Raw genomic sequence first — 23,854 nt, forward strand, 5'->3', positions numbered from 1 at the left:
TGTGTGTTAATCTCATCAGCATGTTTGGATGCATATGACTGAATGAATGATCCTGGATAGTGTGTTTTTTATTTATTTTTTTCACAGTAATCATGCCTTCTAGCCCACAAATCTGATTGAATTGCCATTTTTTTTCATAGCCAGACATCGTCTGCATGGCCCGTGTACTTTGCGGCCAACAGATTTTTGTTTTGAAACAAAAAAAACAAAAACTTTCCCATTAGTATATAATGTTATAGTTTTGTTTAATGTCAAAATGAAAAACATTTTTTTTCGTTTCCCTATTTACTAAAGAGAAAGTTTTAGTTTTTTTCGTTTCAAACGAAAATCCGTTGGCCGCAAAGTACACCGACCCTGCATGTTAGCTTGTGTCTTTCGGGGGAGTTTTTTTTTGTTGCTGCTGTAGTGGTAGCTAGATGCATGGCTGCCATGAATCCGGCTTACTGCCAATTTGTCGTAGTGGCTACTCAAAGTACTGCAACAAAGAAACCCCTGTAGACCTCCATTATAAAAGTGCGGTCATATTCTGCTTATTTTCAGATCAAAATCTTATTTAAGGGTTGTACCAGAACAGGTTTACATGGCTTCATTTTCAAAAAAAACATATTTTTTATACTTTATACTGCGCATTGCTGCAGCTCCTCTTTCTGTGTGTTGAACCCTGTGTGTTGTTGGAGTGATGCATCTCACTTCTACAAGATCTTTGTTGGGAGTTGCACATGCACAGTTCCTAGTTAAGGACTACTAGCCAATCAGAAGCAGAGTAGGGTGGGCCCTGAAAAGCTGGGAAACACTGCTTTGGTTCAGCTGTATATGTTCCCCTTACCAGCTTGGCACCATGGACTGGATCAAGAGTTTCAGAGTGGTGAGTTATTAATCTGTAACAAAAAGTATCTTTCATCCACAAAGTTTTAACTGAGCTCTGTCTCTACATCACACGATGGGAAATCCCTTTGGGCTGGACTTTGGGCTTTTTCACTTTGCAAACCGATTACATGCACAGAAAAAGATATACAACTCATTAAAGGAGAAGGGAAAAGCCAAAAACCATAATATGACCTCTGCGTTGCGCCTGCAACTCCAATTAAGGTCTGTTGGAGGCGCATTAATATGTTATTTACTTTCAAACCATGAAGGTTATATTTGGAAAACCTTTCCTTCTTTGCATAATGTCATCCCAGTGTAATCCCAAGTTTTATTCAGATGAATGCGAGCTATCTTGGGAGTCAGATAATATATCGATGACTAGGAGCTGTTAACTTTGCATTTTTTTGTATTGAAGACGTGGCAATTTGAGAGTTTCTTTCTGCAACTTTACCGTTTTTAGCAAGCTAAGTTAGGTCGGAAGATGTGTCCACCACTCTGAGCCTGTCCTCTACAGAAAAACGACCATGTAGGTTGTTTTAACCACACAAAATTAGGACTTATGTTGACGTTTATTGTGGCAGTGACCTCTAGTGACTATACAACGTAAACACATGACAGAGTTGGTCACGTATTATAAATAGCCAGAAAGTTGTGTTTCAGTGGTGATGGGTAGTAAGTTAGCTGCTTTTCACCCAGGAGACCACTGTTCAGTTCCTGTCTAACACAAGATTGATTTTTTTTTTTAAATGAAGTTACGTTAGCTTCATAGCACTAGTGATTTCCAAAACATAGGCCCGGCCGTTTTGGGAGGCATGGACAAACGCCACCGGTAGGGGCGCTATTTTAGGATACGCTCATTTGAGTCGTATTTTGAGGGTGGTTAATCCGACTTATGTTGTTGTTTAGGTTGGAGCACCTGTTGCCCATTCTATGGCCTGCAAAGGTTTGATTAGTAAATTGTCAGTTAGTACACCACACCTATTTCATTAGCTGAACAAATCAGAAATGTAATGGTCTGGAATTAGGCTACCACAGTCTCCTTTCCCACTTCTATTTACCACATTTGCTCCCCCTGACTACTTCGGTCTGTACAGTACATCTGGTGTGTTCAACGGTTGCAAAGGTGTGTTGCAGTTAACATTTCATCCTCAATTTATGTGCAGACATGACAAGTGTGAATAAAGACTCTTAACTGGTTACATGGTTGATGAACAGATTGACTGTATAGTTGATCACGTATTTTATGTCCAATATCATTTGACACCAACTACTGTTGCGGTTTCTCTCCAAATGGTGATTCATAAGAGGCGGCTGTAGCTCAGGTGGAGTGGGTTGGCCATTAATTGAGGAGTGATGGTTTGATCCCCGAGTCCTAAACATCAAATCGCTCCTGATATGATGAGCAGGCCAGCACAGGGAAAAGAGAATAGCATCTTCTCACTTTTACACAATCATTTATATCACAACAACATTATAATGAATAGTCTTTTGCACTGTGGCCAGATGAGTCTGGTGCTGGTTTCTTGCTGCATTATGCTTCATCGATTCTCAGTGTTCAGATCTATGATGTGATAGTCGTGAATAAGCTTTGTGGTAGTTCAGCTACACTGAAGCTGCAGAGAGGAAAGGAGAACAAGTGGGTTATAGTTCATTTGCATAAAGTTTGACATGTTAGTTTTTTTTTTACCTCACCGTCACTGTGGAGTTCCTCAGGGAATGCAGAACTTCTTATAAATTGTAGGAGCTTTCTGTAGTGAATCTGTAACAACACAAAGGGAATTCCTGAAATCGATGCCATATGCAACTAGTCAAAACTGAAATGTGAGGCATCACTTGGTTATATTGTTTTTTGTTATTTGGGGAGTTTCTTGCAAATCCCTCGCAAGGGTCAAGGTAAGGAAATGATTTAAAACTTTGAAAACAGCTACTCTGGAAATGAATAAAGTACAACCTTTGGTGGGTTTATTTTAAGAAAAAGACTACACCTCTACAGTCACTCCAAAAACTGCACAAGATGTTAACATGTAAGTTAACTACAAGGCTGTTAACATGCTGCCATTTATTGCAATTTTACATCCATCAATTAATGCAAACCTCCGCTGATGTAGACCCTTGAGATGCAGTTGAAAGCTCCTGGAAAAACTAGTAAGTGGAGCTGACATTGTTTTTAACATTTTAATGTCAAACATACATTTTCGTAATGTAAATGTTAACATTTAGGATCAAATCATCCACATCATTGATTTTACATGGTTTGTACAACCTGTTTGTTACTTTACACCAGCTTTAAAAGGTTTTTTTCCTGCCTTATAGGTTGCAAAAACCATCTGTAGATATTTACAACATTCTTCTCATGAAATTTCCCAGGATCCATCAAATTGTCGTCCAGTATTTATCACATTCCTGGTTTCATCATGAACTGCAGTGTTCAGTGTTGTAGAAATTTTGGCCTTTTGTAGTAGCGCTGGATATGCATTTCACAGCAATCTATCCAAGTAGTTGTTAGATATTTCACTCTTAATCAACATGCTGAATCGCCACATTTAGTGGCCTTCCCACTTTTGGAGGTCCACCCCTAGTGTGTCTTAAAATTCGATTATCAAACTTGAAACTAAACAAAAAGAAATGGTGTCAACAGTTTTGCACACCTGTAACTGTTATTGCTACCTTACCTGGACTGGATCATTGTTTTCAGAAAACATTCGGAGAAGCAGAGAAAACGTCGGTAATTTCAGTGGAACTTCATTTTTCAGAAACAGGTGAGTGATCTCAGATCGATTCAGTGTCCCACTGAAGGCGAGATCAAGAGCTGTCACTTCATCCTCTGTCGATCTCAGAGAGGAGAGCTGCCAATCAGACAGCTCCTCCCTGACAGCCAAGGAGAGCTCGGCCTTATCTCTGTCCTCAGACACACCTTTCTGGAGGAAAAACAGTCAGTTTATCTTCAGTGATGATGGTAACTGTCCAGTTTAACAGCAGTGCTGCGCTATGAATCTGGGATGTAGATCATAGAGCTGGATGACAGGACAGAAGACCCAAAGAAGTATAAGGTAATTTTTGCCATTTTGCTTTGGATTCATTAGGAAACAGGAAACTTTGTTTTTTCCTTAAAAGCATCTTAAAGTTTGGGATGGGATGTGCTTGGAATCGGAAACTATATATATATATATGTCTGCTAGTAATGTTTCTGGCATTAGTTTAACACGACTTCTTGGTGTCAATGGCTTTTTTCCCTGCTTTATCATTTCAGTGCTGCTAAATAGTGTGCTTTTTTTGGACAAATAATTATAATTTCTTCTTCATTATACACTCAATTTTTGATATTCCCAGTAGAAAATTGAGAGAACAGCTCTACTTCTCCTTGGTGAACGACCTTCAAAAGGTTCGAATCTGGATATATATTGGTAGATTTTGTCCACTTAATTATGCTCAACGTGTTATAAGCTCATCCATTTTATTACAATTTATTGTAATAAAATGTTAAAATCTGTATATTTTGTTATATTTTGCAGAAGAACCTCTTCTGTCTTCTGCAGTCCTTCAGCTGCTCTGGGTTCAGAGTTGTGGTGAGTCTTTGGGTGAATGTAGGACCTGGACCGGTCACCAGAGGGCGCTGTCACACACATCCTGTCAGGGACCTGTGGAGAAACACAAATATCAGTGAAGTAAAGCCTCCATTCCCAGCACACTTTGTCCGCTGTGTTTACACTCTCCTAGAAATTACTGAAAAACAGCACAGGTAAGATAAATTTAATTTACTCCATAAATATGATGAAGTACTTTTTCTTTCATTTGAGCTTTTGTTGGCTGAATGTTCTTTTCTTTCCTGTCGTCTCTTCTTCACTCTCTCCTATATCTAAAGGCACAAGATACAACTACAGAACTATAATGAAAGCTTTAGTTGAAAATAAGCAGCAGCAGGATAAACAGTTTAGAAAATGTAGACTTGGACTTTTACGTGACCATGACTACTTTTTACTGCTACATATAAGTCAATACAGGATTTGAGTATTCCTTTGAGGTATTATTAATTGTAATTGTTTATTACGTTTTTGGATCTTATTTAGGCTTCTTTCACCTGGTTGATCGAAGCCCAAAGTGTAGAGTCCACTCTGTTCTGGATCCGTCTGTGAGACCTGGACATCATCACATCTTGTCTTTTATCATCAGATACAGCTTCAACTGGAGGACTCTTTGCCTCTTTTTTTGAAGAGTCTGCTGCGTCTCTTTGGGAGAAGCATGTAAAGGTAAAACACAAACTAAGCAAGCCAAATTAACTCCATTTGTAGGGCCCATAATCATAGTTAAATCTTAAAAATGACAGTATGAACAAAAATAAACAACAAAACTCCCACATAAACCTTAGTAGGATGTTATCTATCATAGTTAAGACAAAGGGATTGATTGAAAACGCAGGAAGATAAAAAAACAAAAGCAGTAGTTTATGTTTGCATTGAAGTTCATCCTTGGCTGACAACGTTTGGATCATGTAGAGATTATGAGCTTCCTTTTTGCACTATAAATTACTCTCAATTCCTCATACAGTATCTTGAATCCTGCACATCATAGTAAGAAGCAGAAGAATAGGAGGAAGAAGAAGAAATATAATGTGTAGCCCTTTATAAAACACTTACAAACCCTAGGGACCCTAAGTGCCTCAGAGAGCAAAAATGAAGACAATAATATGGACATTTAAGGGACAATAATAAGTATCCATCAGTTAAATGGGCTGTATGTAGTCTTATAATAAAAAGAATCACTTTTTGCCTATTTGTGAATGGGTAACAACCTCACAGAAATATGAATTATTCCCCGGCTTTCTCAGTTACCCCTGACAGCCTGTATGCTGCTTCCTATGTGTAAAGAAATCTATTAGCTTAGCTTGCCGGCTAACGTTGACCAGATGCTAATGTTATCTGGTGCAAAATACTACAGTTGGCTTTCCACATTACTTCAGCAGCTAATGCAACCCATATTACTATCCTGTGTACCACTGGTATTATGTCAAAGTGTTGATTTTAGCCTGCACGAAATGATGTAACTGTACAAAGCAAATGTTGAACGATTTGTTCTACTAGCCTATAGTGATGCAAGGCAGGAGCAGCCAGCTAGATTTTCATGGACGCTTTGTAACATTCAATTTAGATTAATTGTGGTTTTACTGATGTTCAGGTATAGATAGCTTCTTCACCGGTGTCAGTGGCTGTAATTTACGTGACCCACATAATATCCAATAATGCAACATAACAACAGGCACGCATAGACATCAAATATATTCCTGTTTGCACACAACTTCCCTGTCAAACAGGAATATATTAATTGAAGAAACAATCAAAATATCAGGTCGGGAGATGAGACTTTGTCGTTTCGATGTCCTCCCTCTCTCTGCCTGTTTTAATAAGGAATGAATAATAAAAAAGAAGAAGAATAAGATAATAATAAAGAGTGTATCTGAATCTTTTGTTGTTGTAAAAAAAATTAAATAAATATTAGTGAGAAGTGTCCTTTTTTGTACTTGAGCCCCTGCCCCCCCAAATGTCTGGTACATCCCTGCATGACAGTACAGAACAACAACACACAGAGGAAGACCCATATAGTACTGTAACGTTACTTACCACGGTCTAACTGTGATACTAAAGTGCATGGATTAGTTCATCGTCAAGCTGATAAAATATTACTGTAACGTTGAGGTGGGAGTTTACCTGAGTTTCTAGCATGTGTGACGCCGTCTCTGGTGCGTCGGCCTCTGTTTTTACTAACAGCAAGTGCTCGATCATTAGTTTGAGCACATGCACGAGCACACGCTTGGAAAGGTAGTGGTTGCAATCTGAAACCTCACTGCTAGAGGCCACTGAAAACTACACATGGCCCCCTTAAATGTCTTAATTGGGTAACTTTGATCTGAGTCCTGTGAGCTTGTGAGAGTATCGTTATCCAGCTGCTAAATAAACAGCCACATTTGTTTTTATACTCACCCTTGTGGATCCTCAATAAACTGCTTGACTTGTTTGCTACCTATGATCTTGACAACAAGTCTGGGGATTGTATTTGCTCTAGACATGTTTTTCTGAGCCACGATGCAGGTGATGTGATCGGGATTCCCTGGAGAAAGAGACAAAGAGCAGGAGAGTTATCAGTCACACAGCTGATTGAGGGCTGCATGGCTCAAACCTTTACTAAAGCAGTGGCCTTGTTTTCCCACATGAAGGCATTACAATAAAGCGCAGCACTTCCTCAAGGCGTTCTGCCTGTATAATGATCCTTTACTTACATGTACAATCACTCCATTTCCATATTCCAGTTTTTACTCATTTCTCGCTTACTTTTCCACGACTAAGTCAATCTTGTTTCTTGCACTGCGCGTCTGAAAAGCAGTTTCCTGAGGTGTCAGGCTTGCTGTTTGTTCTCTCTGCACCATGGTTACCTCTCTGTTTCCACCCCTAAGCTGCAATGACCGACACCCTACAGCGCTCGGCAGACGACTAGGAGTCACTTCAATGCACAAACACACTCTTGTGATTTATAAGTGTGTATTTTACATTTTGTGTCTGCTGGCATTATTAAACTTGTGGAAAGGTAGAGGAGAGAATTGACCAGCAGGTAATGCTGCAACCAAATGCCAGATGAAGAAATATGACATTCATTTTATGACCATTTACTGTTTAATTTCCTTTCCATCTCTATTGTGTGCACATGTTTGTGTCTAATGTGTATCAGGCTGCAGTGATATATATATATATATATAGTGGTAGGAGTTCTGCATGTATTGCATGTAAAATGTGTTTATTTATGAAGTTTTACCAGGATAATGTAGGCCTACCAAAGTATCAAAGGTAAAGTACTGATTGTAAAGAGTGGTCCCTTTCGGTGCTAAATAATCACTTTAATGCATTAATGTGTCCCTGGACTAAAATTGTTAAAAGCTTTTTACATAAATGTCTGAAAGTCAAACATTAAGCTAAACCAGGTTTTATTTACAGAAACTTTGAATAGTATAGCCTTCATTTTAAGGAAACAGCCAGCAAGCTAACATGCACACAGTGACAATTTTAGCATGTTTTGCAGGTATAATGTTAACGTGTTCACCATCCTAGTTTAGTATTTTAACATGCTAACATTTGCTAATTAGCACTAAACACGAAGTCCAGCTGAGGCTGATGGGATAAACCAAATTATTGGACAAATTAAAACCTAACCTGCTGGATGCGCTATAGGAAATACCAGAGGATCACCAAAGTTGTATGAAATTAGTCTCTACAGACCAAAGATATCTGTAGCAACTTTTAATCCATCCAGTAATTGTTGATTTATTTCAGTCAGTGGTAGACTAACAGACCAATCCATATTTCATGCTGCTTAGCATGGCTAAAAATGTAACATATTTCATGAGCTGTAAAATCTGAATCTTCACACTCACTCATAACATTAGCCGTCGAATAAATGTCTGTGAGGGTCCCCTCAGTTCTTGGTATTTCTAACAAACTGGACTCACATTTTTATCCGTGTAATGAATGTAAGTCCAAATTTCATGTTTGATCCTCACCAACTCCTGAGAAAAGAAATAATAATAAAAAAACAAATATATATACAGTACTTAATTACTTGTACAGTACTTAAGTAATGTACATACTGTTCCTTTCCTCCTCTGTCCAGCTGGCCAACAATTGACAAGAGAATTAACTGGTTGAAGTTTACTTTCATTTTGCAAAACCATTAATTGGAAAGATTTTTCTAATTAAATTTCCAGAAGCGATAAGGAAACCTCTTTGATAAGAGGCCTAAGAAGAGATAGAGGGCCTAATTACATTAATTACTCTATACCTGCAGGAGAAATCTGAGTCAGTAAGTTCTGCAGCCCTCTAATCTTTTCATAGAATAAAGCAGGAGGTGGACCACTGTACGGGTTTAGCCTGAGCCTGGCACGCTGCCAGGTACAGCTCACGTATGCTGGCCTCCCCCTCGTTTGATTTGAAGGAATTAAGCTATTAAACGCTCTTAATAACTGTGGAAATGGCTGCTCATTCTTCATGGCATTGTCAGTCCCTCCACGTCACAGACCTCTTTAAATGTCCTGCTGCGGCTGAAGTGTGAAAGTCAAACACAAAGTCCAGATCTTAATGATTAAACGAGCAGCAACAAAGCAGCTGTAGGGTGTTTGCAGCTGTGAGGAGAGAGGCGTCGACACCAAACCGAGAGCCTGTTTACGGACAGAAGAATCCTCAAAGGCCCATCTGGTGGGTCTGTGAAATAATGTGCACTGTGTCTGTGCTCACATGCTGTTCAGTCATTTTAACAGCAGCCCGGGGAAGTAAGAGCACAAAGAATTACAATGAACTGTTTTTGTTTTTTTTACAGGCCAGTTCTTTATTTCATTAATATTTAAAATGCACTTTGCTGTAAATATAAAACAGTACAGTGGTATTTCAAAACACCTGACACACTGTACAACATCGAAACTAAATTCATCTGCTACTTTGTTGTGTAAGTGGATTTAAAATTTGTATGGTATGATATGAGGGACATTTCACATCTGGAACGCCCCCTTAAGTTGGATTTAGGACTCAGAAAGTCGGGAGAACCTCGTCAACCCTGACCTCAAAATCAAGATGGGTTCTCTGAGTATCAACAGAGTGAAAACTGCAGTACTATACTGTTTATCGCACTTCTGTCTTATTTGTGTGTCATTACATCAGTCGTACACAGATACCTGTATTTGCATGTGCAAAATACCACGTAATGTGTTGTTATTAAACGGTAGTGCTAACAATGGCTAGAGGCGTCAAACTTGGTTTTCCAATTTAAATCTATTGTAGTACCGGAACGTGGTCAACTCGGGTGTAATGTCATTCCCCGCTCTGACTTCCGAGGTCAATGGAAGGCAGCATCTTTCCTCGCCTCTAGGCCGTGTTCAGACCGACTTAAGACCTGCTTGTATAAATGGAGCCAGTTCATTCTTTTTAATCGAGGGAGGTCGTTGACACAGCACGGGGCTCCGGGAAAACAGCACATGGTCGTCTGGCCAAAAGCTGCACCGGCAAGGCTCCACTTGGCTTTATGGAGTTTTATAAGTAGTTTCACCTCATTGTTTAGCTGCCGGCCTACAACTTTTACTTTAACTTTGGTTAAAGGAGAGCTACTATGCATTTCCATGTTTTACGTCTTATCTGTAATGTTACAATGTTGAATCTTCCCGTTAAACATGGCCAAAGCTTCAAATAATGAGGTTAAAGTATTTAAAAGAAATCCCTGTGAGCCAAAACCTCAGATTACCTCCTGTTCTGAACACTCTGGGTCCTTCTCAAGTTTCTTAATTCCATCCACGTTTCCCTCGCTGGCGTCTTAGTCCCGCCCACCGGGGATGCGTGGAGAGACGCAAGGAAACCTATGGTTCTAGAGACACGAGATGTCCTTTCCTCCAAAGCGTCACGTGAAGCGACGTCCATTTCTTATGACAGCGGCAGCTCTAACAGCTGTAGAGACACACGTGCACTGTGCTCACAGTGATCAGTGCAGAGTAGCATGATTCTCTCTGTAGCCTGTTTAACAATCACTTGTACTGGAATACATAGGTTACTGTAAGTCCTGCAGGGACCTACAGGATCTTTTCTACCGGCACAATGCTTATATTATCAGAATTTAGATTTGCTGATTCTGAATGTGAATTCGTTATTGACCCAGAATATGATCATGGTGTCTTGGGATTTTATTAGCCCAAATGTTTCAGGGAAATTGAAATTATGTAACTCATATCAAAGTCGACGCTCTACTGCATACAGTTTATTTATGCAAGTCATCACCGATCGATCACTGCGTTCCATCATATCAATCCAACGATTTTTTTTAGCGCAGCAGCGCTTTCATTTACTTTCAACAGCTGATTGTAGTCATTTGCCGCTGGCTGCTTCCATCAGATGCAGTTAGTGAGATCGGCTGGATGTGCACCTTTATTTTCCTTTGCTTGCTTCATTAGTGACTTTAGTACAGTTTAGTAACTTGTCCGACTCCTTAGGCTACGTGTTTACTATGTTTTATTGTCGTCTATTTGGGCTAAACACAGGAATGACCAGCCTCTCTTGTTCTTTGTACCTTGCTGTGTTTTGTCCCTTTATTCCAGGTAATTGGTGGGTGGAGTTGATACCTGGTGTGAAATGCAACACACCTGAGCAGGGGGTGCTCAGGTGGCTATAAAGGAGCCTGCTTGATGATTTGACTCCCTCTTCTCCTGGCCTGCCGACTGATTCTGTTTTGTTTGGTTCTTTCTGTTCTACACCCACACATACACTGCATACATACTGATCTGACACCTACAATTGTAAATTTTGCTTAATTTACTTATTAAAATATCTATTATTATTTTCAGACGAATACGACAAATAAGAGATGCACCCTCTGCTTTGAACTGCTTTTTCTACCAACGGCTCCATTGTACGACATACGGAGTCAGACGGATATGGTATTCCATATTTGGTCATTTGTCCGTTCCGCCCAGCAACAACAACAGCCTGGTGACATGCTTCAGGTCTTGGCCAATCAGAAGACAGTGGGCTTTGAGTGGGGGGGGCCTCAAAGAGACAGGAGCATCTACAGCTTGTTTCAAGCCAAGTCCACACATACACTGGTATTTTTAAGTTTAAGTTTGGTGGAGTTTCTTAAAATCTTCACCCTGGTAGAAGTTTTCAAAAATGTTCGGTTTCAGTGACCTGATACTGCGTTTCCGTGTGTATGAACGGTCAAACCGCGTAGAAAAAGTCACAGTTTTGAAAATACCCGTGTTCGTGTAGATGGGGCCTCAGACAGAGGCTGACATGAAGGGCCAGTATAAGATAGAAAAAGATTTTTTTGAACTTTGAATCATGCAAAGCTGCCATAAAAGGAGTCACAGAACAGCAATATAGGACTGGAAGGTCTCCTTTAACTCTCACCGATCTCATACACTCTAAAAACTAATTCAGGGGACCTTTAGTCATTACTTAAATATATATATTGTTGTTAAATAAAAAATCAAGTGCTTAGATACTGTTAGACTAAATTGTTATTTTATTGAGCTTGGATTATGCCTATTGATTCAATATACTATCATGACTTGTCAGAGTTTAACATCAGTTTCAGTTAATCAAAAAATACACAGTTTCCCTCTCTTGCATGTTCAAGGCCAGACTAGTGACCACAGGGCCTCAGCTGAAACCGCTCCGGTTATCATGTAGGCTAGCTATGTTTATAAATTACAAGTCGCTACGTTAGCCAGTTAGCTGGCTATGATTCAGATGAGAAGAGATACTAAAGATAACTCGCTAACACACAACATAACTCTTGCGAGGATCAACTTAATTATTAAGTTCATGTTACTTAGAAATGTGTTTTTATTGCTTTGAATTAATGTAATTCTGCCAGCAGTCTTAACTTAAAAAATCTAGTGGGAAACGTTAACATTTTTTTTTTTTGTTGACCCAATGTTTTATTTTTCAGAGTGTAGCGTAGTGTAGCAGCCAAACCCACTTTACAGTATCTCAAACAGCAGACACAGTTGATTACATCATGCATTTACCCAAAGCAACTTACAATTGCTACATATGTTAGAGGACATGTGTGGAATCGAACCTCGGTCTCTCACTATAGGCATGTGTCTTATCCACTGCTCCATTGCCAACCCAGATAGATACCAAAAACAGAGCTAAAAGTACTTAACATGGTTGAAGTGTCCATAAATGTGACTCTAAATTAATGAAAATATTGCTCCATAACTGCCGAATGTGTAAATGATCAACTGTTGGCTAACAACAACATTAAAAAGTATTCACAACTTGTTTCTGCTGCCCCCAAGTGGACAAAAAAAAATCAGTTACTGCAGGTTTAAATGCATTCATCTGTTTGAAACTGGTCTACCTGGATTGTATTTCATAGTCTCACTGGTACCTCAAAAAACACGCACACCAACGCAGCCCCTGTGCTGGTTTAACATTAGGAAAGGTGGCGAGTAGCATCTAAAGTTTGCTGAGCCAACAAGTTTAGTCTGGCGAGGCTACTAACCTAAATTGTGGACTACAGAAATACCAAGGTTAAACTTTTCACACTTAATTTTTCTACTTGAAAGTTTGTGCACAGAAAACATTAGCATCAGTATTTAGACCCAGTGGTGATATTAAGATCATTAACCAGGGCTACTTGAAGTAAAAACCCGCAAGTGTCTCCAGTGAAACTAGTTAATGGTAAACTGCTGCAGCCATTTAGAAAACAGCAATTTCTGTGCAAGTGGGATGAGTTTGGTAAGTTCTGATGAGCAGGATGGTAAAATTCGTTGTGTCACCTCTCTGTGTCTCACAGCTCCGACTGTCAGCCTCATTTATGCACTTGGCTGAGACGATCCTTTTGCACACAGTCCTTAATTTATTAGCAGCCCAATTAAAGAGCAGCGATGTGGGCCGAGGGTGGAAGAGAAAGTGACAGAATCACGGCGCTCTCATCTCCTCATGAGTAATTCTTTTACTGAGGTTCTAAATCGGGTTTGCCTCTGACTGATAATGGATGTCCCGGCTATCTAAACATGCACTCAAAAGCCAGCTCAATCCCTCAGCTGAGATAAAGCAGACAAATTACACAAGGAGCAAAGTACAAGGAATAAAAAAAACAGAACAGCTCCTGAAGGGTTTTATCAGAAGTTTTGGAGTGTTTGTGTTTGTAGATGTGCTTGTAAGTTGCTGCACCTCCATGTTTGTCTGCGAAGAAGTGAATGTGAGTTGAGGAGACAGAAGGACAAAATTGGAGATAAAATTCCAAATGATAAATTGATCGTTTAATGGGTTATCTCTGTCTCGTTAACCTTCGCCTGCGTGCAAATGATATGTTGGATTAAACAATGGGGTCTGTACATGGCAGGCACTACATCTCCTGACTGGCTGTGTGGAGAGACACATTGATCAAAGCGTCACATCCAGGATCTCCAACACTCCTGCTGAGCTCCGAGCCATCCATCACCAGTCCCTCCTCTGGCTCAGATGGCAGTGCCATTTAACATTTTTATAAACGCCTTCTGCTCGACATACCTGTACAGGAAATATGTCACGTTATAATGTCCTTCAGCAGTCTAATGGTCACATGTTTGGGATGCCAAAAGAAAAGAAATTGTGAAAGTCTGTAGCCATGTTTGCAGACTTTTAATTTCTTTTTACTTTGCCTTTCTAATTTGGAAAAAAAATGGACTATTGGAAAAAAATTAATAGACGACTTTGCTGATAGATTAGATAGATTATTACCACTAGTGCGGGATCATTGCCTGAGGGCAGCACCAGGTTTAATTCTGGACATTTACTGAGCTCTAAATCAGTGGTTCTTAAAAGAAAAAAAACCCTTAAAAATAACTACATGGACTATAGTTGTGAATGGAATCACTTTTGGTGGTAAATATTTTGCACTGTTTAATCCAGTAGGTGGCGGTAATGCCAACCGCTAATGCCAAAGAAGAATAAGGCCCCGATCAGACAGAAAGCACTTTGCATGTTTGAAAACGCGAGGCGCATAGCAATGCCTTTTTTTGGTTGAATTTGGAAAAGAGCAAAGGCAACCACCGGTCCTGTCAGTCTAATCAAAGATTATAGCGCCAGCGATCTGTAATGTTTGGTTTGCTGCTAAGTAACAACATCATATTAGCAGAGACTTGATCACAACTCATAGGTCTGTGTGTTTTGTTGCTAAAAACATCTGCCAAACGGAGAGCGCCTGGTCTGGCACTGTTTGAGTGTGAGAGGTGTAGCATACAAACACGCAGGACACAGGGAAAGGGAGATCTGTGAGGGCACATGAGACCCTCAGAAAGAGGAGACACTGCTGGTAGCACCGGTTGGTCCAGGGGCTTTGTCTTAATGATGGTCGGTTTAAGGCTTGTTTTAGGATGAGTCGGGGACAGACTGTTACAGTCTCCGGACAATCCAAGCAACTGTAAACTTCCGTCAGCACAACTGAGGACCCGTCTCTCCATTCGCGAAATATTTTCAACCTTAAAAAGTGGTCGGACTGTCCGAAAGGTTAAGAAACCCTGCTGTAAATCATCAGACTTGGTGCGACATTCATCAGTAGAACCTGAACTTTGTCAGGCTCAGTTGACCTTAGAACTAAATGCAAACACCTTAGCATGTTAACATACATGTTAAGTATTTAATGTTAACTCGCTGACGTTGAGTATTTTAACTTATTAGCTTGCTAACATGCCGACATTCGCTTGTTGCTGCTGCCTTCAAATGGAACTTGAGAAGTAATTTTGAACATGGATAATTAAGTATGATTTGTTTACCATGCAATGAGTCAACAAGTCGTGAAAACACTTCTGTAACACAACAGGAAAAAAAATGGACATTGCCCTGTTCAAATTTTTTTTAAAGCATAATAACTGTGTGTTATGTTTAGTATGAAATAGTTCAAAAGTTAACTTGAGCATTGACGTCATGTTAGATCAGTGGTTCTAAAACTTTTTCTGTCGAGCAAAAAACAAGCCCAGATGCAAAATGTAAGTTCAACTTTGCCCAAACTGCCTGAGTTATGAGACACAAGAGAAACAGGACTCTCGTGCTGCACTGATTGTTAAACCTGACAGCGAGATAGGTGTCATCATATTTCTGATTTGACAAACAGGTTTGCTTGATTCCTTTTCCTGATTATTTTTCATTCCCTGTAGAAGCAGTGTAGGGATTTCTGGCACAACTTCACCTGCCTCCAAGGTGCACGGAGAAGGTCAAAATTCCAGCAACACTTCTAGTATACTGAACAGCTTTACTGCAGACCTACGTGTTTTGGTTTGTGACCTTGCGAAGGGTTACCTAATCTTTCATTCCCTATAAGTCAGTCCAGGTCCTGGTCTTGTACTGTTCTTTGTATGTAGGTATCTGAATACATCTTTCAAGCCTGAAATCATGACATGCACATCAGAGCAGTTTTGTTTGGTTGGCCCATAATGGCAAGCAGAGGCTACTTTGGTCTTTAGCTTCAGAGCTTCAGAGTGTTGGACAACTGGTTGTGTTGACCTGCTGGAGGCGCTAGATACAAGGTGAGGGTATTACCAAAGTCATAAGATTTATTCTTGTGGAGGACATTATGTTATGTCTTTACCAAAGTCAACAGCAATCCATCTAATATTTGTCAAGATATTTGACTCAAGTCCAGAGGTTTTCAAAGTGGGAGGTGAGCCCTCAAAACTTGGGACATCTGTGGCATTGTGCTGTCTGATGGAACAGCACATTGGAGTGGCCTTTTATTGTGGCCAGCCTAAGGCACACCTGTGCAATCCCCATGCCACAGCGTGAGGTGGATGGATTATCTCGGCAAAGGAGAAGTGCTCACTAACACAGATTTTGACAGATTTGTGAACAATATTTGAGAGAAATGGGCCTTTTGTGTACGTAGAGAAAGTCTTAGATCAGGAGTTCTGCTCATGATGAATGGGGGCAAAAGTGTTGCGTTTTAATTTTGTTCAGTGTAATTATCAAAAGAAGATCACACTGAATAGCCAAAATGTGTCTGATTTGGTAAGAGAGATAGTTCAGATATACAGTAGTTTGGGGCAATTTGACTGTTTTTCCCACTTTGCCAGAGTCAGAAACTAATAAATGCCGTAGGACAGACCTTTTTTATGTATTTGGTTTAGTCTGAAGTTATGTCAAACCACAGTATTATGCTGTCTTGGCTCAATTGTAGAGTTTAAAAGAATTTCCTTCAGATCTTGAACAAAAGAACAAAAAGGCCTCTGATCATGGCCACAATGCATGTATGAAACTGACACAAAGTTTCATTACTATCAAAGGTTTTATGAATCAAAACATTGATGGCAGGCTGGGATCAACATCATTATTCAGAGTTTGTGTACCTTTCACTGATCTGGACAGAAATCATCTGATAGAGCAGGAACTGAGCCTGAGGTGGAAATGTATCCTTCAAATATTCATAAAATGATATGTTTTGGTCAAATTTAACATTTATTAATATCGGGAGCTAGATTGTGAGTTAAATGAAGTGACCCCATGTTCAGGCAAATAAACAGAAAAAAAACAATGAAATGTAATAAATCAAAGGCATGTATCAGTACCGGATTATAAATCTAATTTTTTGTTGGCAGGCTGCAGAGTGGCTATGCCTCTCTATTAAGAAAGTGTCAAACGTGATAGGAGGGCTCCGCTCGCACTTCGGGGAGCTCGAGCAGCAGCAGCTACACTCCACGCGCACTGTTCCCCGTGTTAAAATGCAAATTGCTTTTTCCTGACCCCTCTGCAGTGGACAGGGAGGGCCTGTAGCTTTCAAAGTGACCTGCTTTTTGCTTCAAAAGGCTGCACACTATGATGCAGCAGGCGCTGACAGGGCGAGACAGCTTAGTAGATAATATCATCCATGGCAACAGAGCAGCCGGCAAACCAGACATAAACACCTAAATACACCTCCACACAGGATATCTTTAACCCTGTGCAGTCTGAGGTTACTTTTGCAATTTTTCCTTACATTCTCATGGAAGCAGAATCATATTATTTACACCTTTTTAAGGTGAACATGTGTTTACGGGTGGAAACAGAATTCATTCAGTAACTTTAAGGGATAAAAGTACTGAATCTGATCGTTAAAAGACTAAAGTTAAGCCATAAATGTTACTGTACTTTCACTCCTCACTGAAATTCATGATCAGAGGTTTTAATATCAAATACACGTTTCTCATTTCCTGATGTTTTGACTTGTCAATCACAGGTGTAACTGATTTCATTTAAGTTCCCCTCCACGTGTGATTCCTATTTAGTTTAATATGGGTTGTAATGTTTAGCCCCCGGGTTGAAGGAGGAAACATGGTCTCAGGAGTTTTTCACCTGGTGCTTCAATTTATTTCCTCACCAGTCACGTGGAAAGTGCAGTAGTGCAAGGGTGAATTATTGCAAAAATAAGCGCAAACTATTCAAATTATCATCACAAACTGAAATGAAACACCACAGAAAACTATATTAGGCCCTGACTATTAGGCCCCTAGCACATGGACCCTTACAGGCAAAAGCTATTCTGCCAGTGGAGCCTCTGCCTCCTTCGCTTATACCGGAAGCCCCTCCTACAAGACGAAAAACCAAAGTTAATTGAAAATCAGTCAAACACCATTATGCTAACTCAACATTCTCAAACTTTTCTGGCCACATCAGTACACAATTTAACAACTTTTAACAACTTTAAAACTGGAAATTAAATGTTACATGCTGAACAAGCTTCTCAAAACAGAAACTTTAGGTACTCCAGTACACCCCTCTGTACTGGCTCACACTTAGACCATTCCAGGTCTTCCCCCCTATAAATTACTCCAGACTCTGTCACTTCGACCCAGATCCCTGATTGAAAATGAGAGCAGGTGAATGAAGCATGAAAACCTAAAATAAATGACTTGAACTTAACTGTGTATGTCAGGGCTGTTCAATTACAAATTCAATTGGGCTGGATTTCAAATCCAGGACACGGAGAACAGCCGAACATTTTTTCACGAGTTGGGATGGGTTTGACACACTTTGACACATATTGGTACTTCTTATTGGTTTAGTTATTTAACGATGCACTGATCAGTCCTATTTATTACTACATAATTGCATATATTATTTGAAAAAGAATTTAATATTTTTTATTAACTAAATGTCGTTTCTATAGCAGCAACCGGATTTACAACAACAGTCACTATTATCTAACTGGAAACAAATCTAAAATGTCAGTAAAATGAATCATATTCTTGACATACTGAGTGAAAGTGATACTGAGTGTGTGTGTGAGGCTGCAGGTCGGGCAGTTATGTTGAGCCTTGATTGGCTGTGATTGCTACAGTGCATGTGAATCTCAATAAAGATAAGAAGGAAACAATACAGCTCACTCTTTAGCTACTTCCATACACTATATATGTTATCACATATATTAGGTGCTGGGCCACATGGAAGTTACTTGTGTTGTATTTAGCTAATAATGATTTCTACTCTTTCAACGAGTACTTAAATGAAGTGAAATTAAATTACATGAAAAGACAAGCTATGTGTCCATTGGTGCTAGCCCACATGATAATGGTAATGCTAATGCTAACAGTAATGCTTAGATCCATTTAATGGATAACAGGCCTATGCTGATGCTAATGCTAAGGTTATTTTAGTATGCTAATACCAATACTACCAGTGGCTTAAATGAAAGCATGGGCTAGCCCCATGACATGGGCTTCCCACATAAAAAGTAAAAAAACTATTTTTTGAAATGCACAGCTTCACCTTCTCCCTCAGTGAGAAATTATCCATAAACGCCCTGCCTACCACCACTGCTTGCGCTTTGTTGACCAGTGATAGAGCGGTGGCATCAAGATGGCTAGCGTTAGAGAAAACTTCATGTTTGCGGACTCAGATGAGGAGTCTGTTTACCAAAATCAGCGATTAGCAGAGATATCAGAATGGTAAGTGTAGTCAGCATCTTTTGATTTGTTTATGTTGTTTGTTGACAGCTTGTAACTTGCAGAGGCTGACGCAACATTAGAGGTTGTGAAACATACAGTAATACCTGCTGTGATATTACAGTGTGTACACATTGTCATTACGTAAAGAAGTTCCTTACACTGTTTGCTGTCAAAACTTTCACTACCCTGGTGCAAACTCTCACTCTCTGTATTGACATACCAGTCCGTACTCGAGGTTTCATGTTTCTTTGCCAGTGGCATTTGCTGGACTGTGATTGGCTTTTGAATTTGTTATGTGCCAAATCTAGCTTGCCCGGGGTACGTTTGAAACTCAGATATTAGGGAAGTGTACAGAAATCTCCCCCTTCAGTAGAAGAATGTAAAAACGTCTCTCTAGTGACACACTTTGTACTTATACAAGTCAGTAAAGTCAAGGTCTGACATTTCAGGGGACATAAACATAAAAAAGGGCTTACTGGGGCAAATAAAAGGAGCCACTGGTCTGTGTCAGTGTTTTTGATTCTACCACTAGGAGTTGACAAAGTCAGAAATGTTGAAATTCTACATGTAGGGGCTTCAAATATGTGATTAAGCCATCTAAATATATCACAAATTATAAATATTTTAACTAAATAGAGACAAACAGCTCTGTTTGAATAATGTTGAAAGGGTTAGAAATTGCAACTGTGGCAAGCTAACTCTGCGAGCAGTGAATCATTCATGAAAATGTACACAGTCTGTAAAAGGTTCCCTATGTTCATATTCACACATATTTTTAAGATTGCTATGATGAGCTGCCTCTCCTCCCTCAGTCCATAGAATAGGGTGACCAGACGTTCTCGTTTTCCAGAGACAGTCCCCGGTTTTGGTCACCTGTCCCCGGAAAAGTGCCTGTTTTTAATTGTGTGTTAATCATAGACTGGATAAGGTGTTAACAGACCTGAAATCAGATTTTAGAAAGACTGGAAACTAGAGCCTACGGGTGTGGTGCCAAAAAGGGATTTCCGTCCATGTGAGCACGCACAGCATGTGACGCAAGTCTCTTTACGACTACAGCTGCAGCGTGCAAATAAACATCACTTTATACCCGTGGTAATAGCAAAGTTATGTCTTAAACGTTTCTTTTAACGGAATAATCACAATGGTGGCCAAATAAGTTTTTGCAGTTGATTGCGTGATCAGGCATGACATTTACGTGATTATAAGCAATAATAGAAGCCTGTTGTTGCAGATGGATTATGTGTGTGGTAGGGATATGTCTAATATCCTTGTTTATATTTGGTAAACAGACAGTAGCCTATAATTAACTTACTGCAGAGATATATATAAAATAAAAACAGTATACCAACAATCCAGTCCTTTTTACCTGTTGAAATACCTTTAAATGGCCAATACAACCCATAACATGCAGCATTTCACTTGCCAGAAAGTGACTACATCTTCTACTTATTGACTGAAAGGTAGTTTCTGCCTCAAAATGACTTGATTTCATTCAGAAGAGTTATATTTGGCAGATTATAAAACCCCCCCCCACCCCCCTCCCCCTTTTGAATTTCATATATAACATTTCATTTTTTAATGACACCAAATTAAAAATGTCCCCGGTTTTCATTTCAGAAATGTGGTCACCTTATCATAGACATGCAGGTTTTGGATAACTGGCGACTCCTTTTGGACACCTTTTGCTACGTTTGCATCTCCCTTCCAGACTAAAATTGCGAAAACGGAGACCTAAAAGTTTGGAAACACTGCCGACCCCGTCTTGCGTTTTAAAACTCCTGAGGGTGTTTAGAAGAAGACGAGGACTTTGGAAACAATGATGCAGACGCTCACGCTTGCCTCTCTGCTTGGGTCTTATAAGTCATGCAAAGAAGAAGAAGAAACACAATGCTGCTGACAGAGTTTTTGAGTTGGTATTTTTATTAAAATATTCAGTAATGTGCAAATAGCGCAGGCCTATCTGCCTACACTTGTACTGTGCATGTCGCCGTTTACATTGCAACGACTCCCAGCCTGTTTCCCGCCGCCACAGTCCCGTGTTAACATTCAGTAACAGTCCCAGCTCGTTATTGGTGCATGCCCAGTGTACCTGAACGGCCAATAGATGTGCGTTTTCAGTCCTTTTAATGTGAAATCAACTCTGATACGCAGCTAAAACGTATTTGTTTTAATTTTCTGTTTGTAAACTAAAACAGAGTAGTGCTGATGGGGCCTAAATTACCTGTAGGTGTGAATAGTCTCAATGCGTCAGCCCTGAGATTGACTGGCGACCTGTCCAGGGTGTACCCCGCTTCTTGCCAGTGCCCCACCCCACTTTCAGACAAGCAGCTATAGCTAATGGATGTTCAAAGGTTTGCTTTAATTATTATCTTTTATCTTTGCGCAATCTTTATCTCTTTTATAGTGTTTTCAAAGGCCTGGTAACCGGGTGGACATTCTAGGAGCCCTCCACAAACAGAAGATGAAAGCAGCTAATTAAATCTTATTGTATAAAGGAGTAGTAGTCTTGTTGACCTGCTGAGAGACCCTGTAGTGCTCTGCTGGCTACAGAACAGTAATTTATTAGCAATAAAAACATTTTTTCAAAATGATAAATACTTGCAAAATCCAATTAATAGCAGACAAAAATACATTGAAATACATTCTTTAATGTAGGGTGACCATACGTCCTCGTTTTCCCGGACATGTCCTCTTTTTGGGACCTAAGAAATGCGTCCGGCCAGGATCTCTAAATCCCCCAAAATGTCCAGGATGTGTGTGTTTTTGCAGTGCTCTGACCAGTACCAGCACTATTACATTTTTCTCTTTAGTGTACCAGCACTTTTTGCTGAGATGAAGATCAGATGGAAGATCAGCTGCTTTTTTTTAACCTATGCGTATAAAGTTGCTCTACAATGTCACTGTTTTCTGTGTCTCCCCACCCCTCCACTGTCCTCTTTTTTTGCAAACCAAAATATGGTCACCCTATTTTAATGTACACAGGGGTAGGAATGGTTTTGGTAAATAGTTACTTTCTTGCAGAGTTAGATGTTTAGATTGATACCACTCTCATGTCTGTATGGTAAATATGAAGCTATAGCGAGCAGCTGGTTAGCTTGTTGTTTTTACGCTTATTTTTAACCTGTTTTTTTCTTTTCTTTGTACTGAGATGTAGGCCTAATGTTTTAATTAGTGAGCTTTAGAGGTGCTGGTTGGTGTTTTTTTTTAACCTTTTAACAGAGCCAAGCCAGTTTCCAGTCTTTATTCTAAGTTAGCCCGCTGTTGCTTCATATTAATAATAAATTAAACTTGTACAGCGCTTTTCTAAATAAATAAACCGTAAATTAAATTATTAAAACTGTTCTGTTCCCATGTTAATATAAAGTAAAAATGTGGTTACCAGGCATCATAGTGCTGTAATAGCATGCAGGATCAACCTGCAGACTAATCTCTCTGCATTAATAAAGTCACCTTCCTCAGATGAATGCAGCGCAGCTTGCACAATGAAATATTAAACTAACACAACATGTTAGTGGGGTGAGCCCAGAGGAGGGCTGCTTTTCACAGCAGATTGACGTAAATCTGGTCTGAATTTCTGGAGCTGACACTCGTCTACAGCAGAGGGCCTTTCTGGGCTTCTTCGGCTGCCTCTTATCTGTCTGCCGGAGGACAGCGAGGAGACAGACACATATAATAAATGTAGGAGCTCTGAGAGTGTGTGTGTGTGTGTGTGTGTGTGTGTGTGTCCACAGAGACTATTTCTATACAACTGCACAACAAAGTCATCCTCTGTTGCAAAGAAGAGTTGTTAAAGAGGAATGATGACAGGAAAACCAGAATACAGTGAAATTCAAAAAGGTGATCCAGAGATACATTTTGCCACACTCCTCTGTTAGGATACTGTTTTTTTTCACAAAAAAGACTTTTTCCCAAGTTTATTGTCCAGTAAAGCATCAGATTTTCTCCAGAATATTGCTTTGGGATTTACTTACACATGCTTCACCTTGACTATAACTACCCAAAAAGTAACCAACAGAAAGAAATTAGATGTTAATAGCCCTTCATATTTTGTGCACTTTTATTGTTAATGTCAGGTTAAAATGTAACTTCTGTATTTTCCAACCTGGGCCCCATGTTTTTGGGTATATGTGACTAATTAAATATAAATTGGCCCAGTAGTGAGTGAGTGCACTGCAGTGAAACAGGGCTGCAACGTAATCCTTGCGTCCCATCCAAAGTATGTCCACTAAAGTGCTTGTTTCTGCCAGTGACAGGCTTAAATTATTTCTCATGTAAATAATCCCTACTCTTAGATAGATAGACTTATTTTAAAGAGTTAGATTATTTTTGTTTAACCAGAAACAGTCAGACTTTGGTGTTTTTAACCCTTTCTGGTGGCTTTGAACAGAGCGGTATAGCAACTGTTTCTGGTTAAACAAAAAGGATCTTTCTGTTTAAAAAATGGTCTATTACTGTAGGGATTATTTCCACAATGGAGTCAGACACTCTGAGCCTGTCAGTGGCAAAAGTGAATAAAACTTGGCTTCTTCACTGTGGTGGATAACACATTGTTTGACCTTGAAG

General features: G+C 39.7%; 1 protein-coding gene across 1 annotated transcript; it reads right to left on the reverse strand.

Annotated features, from left to right (window-relative positions):
- Positions 1 to 954: 954 nt before the first annotated feature.
- On the reverse strand, positions 955 to 7,249 carry LOC119901378 (uncharacterized protein C1orf87). Its single transcript, XM_038717006.1, has 7 exons — positions 7,139 to 7,249; positions 6,843 to 6,969; positions 4,946 to 5,093; positions 4,386 to 4,505; positions 3,540 to 3,785; positions 2,560 to 2,626; positions 955 to 2,480 (listed from the first exon to the last, which is right to left on the reverse strand). Exons 2-7 carry the CDS (start codon positions 6,926 to 6,928, stop codon positions 2,470 to 2,472), a joined length of 678 nt encoding a protein of 225 aa, XP_038572934.1. The 5' UTR covers positions 6,929 to 6,969; positions 7,139 to 7,249; the 3' UTR covers positions 955 to 2,469.
- Positions 7,250 to 23,854: the final 16,605 nt, after the last annotated feature.

Source organism: Micropterus salmoides, unplaced genomic scaffold, assembly GCF_014851395.1.
Source record: "Micropterus salmoides isolate LMB-PRFRI ecotype aquatic unplaced genomic scaffold, ASM1485139v1 Ms_hic_scaffold_13, whole genome shotgun sequence".
Lineage (NCBI taxonomy): Eukaryota > Metazoa > Chordata > Actinopteri > Centrarchiformes > Centrarchidae > Micropterus > Micropterus salmoides.

Bases quoted from the DNA above. Each gene is read 5' to 3' on its own strand.
- LOC119901378 (XM_038717006.1), bottom strand. From the start codon at position 6,928: ATGTCTAGAGCAAATACAATCCCCAGACTTGTTGTCAAGATCATAGGT. The intron at 4,506-4,945 runs GTGAAAGAAGCC...GTTTCTCCACAG, and splicing joins TTTGGGCTTCGATCAACCAG to GTCCCTGACAGGATGTGTGT. The intron at 3,786-4,385 runs GTTCTTCTGCAA...TTTTTCCTCCAG, and splicing joins GACTGCAGAAGACAGAAGAG to AAAGGTGTGTCTGAGGACAG.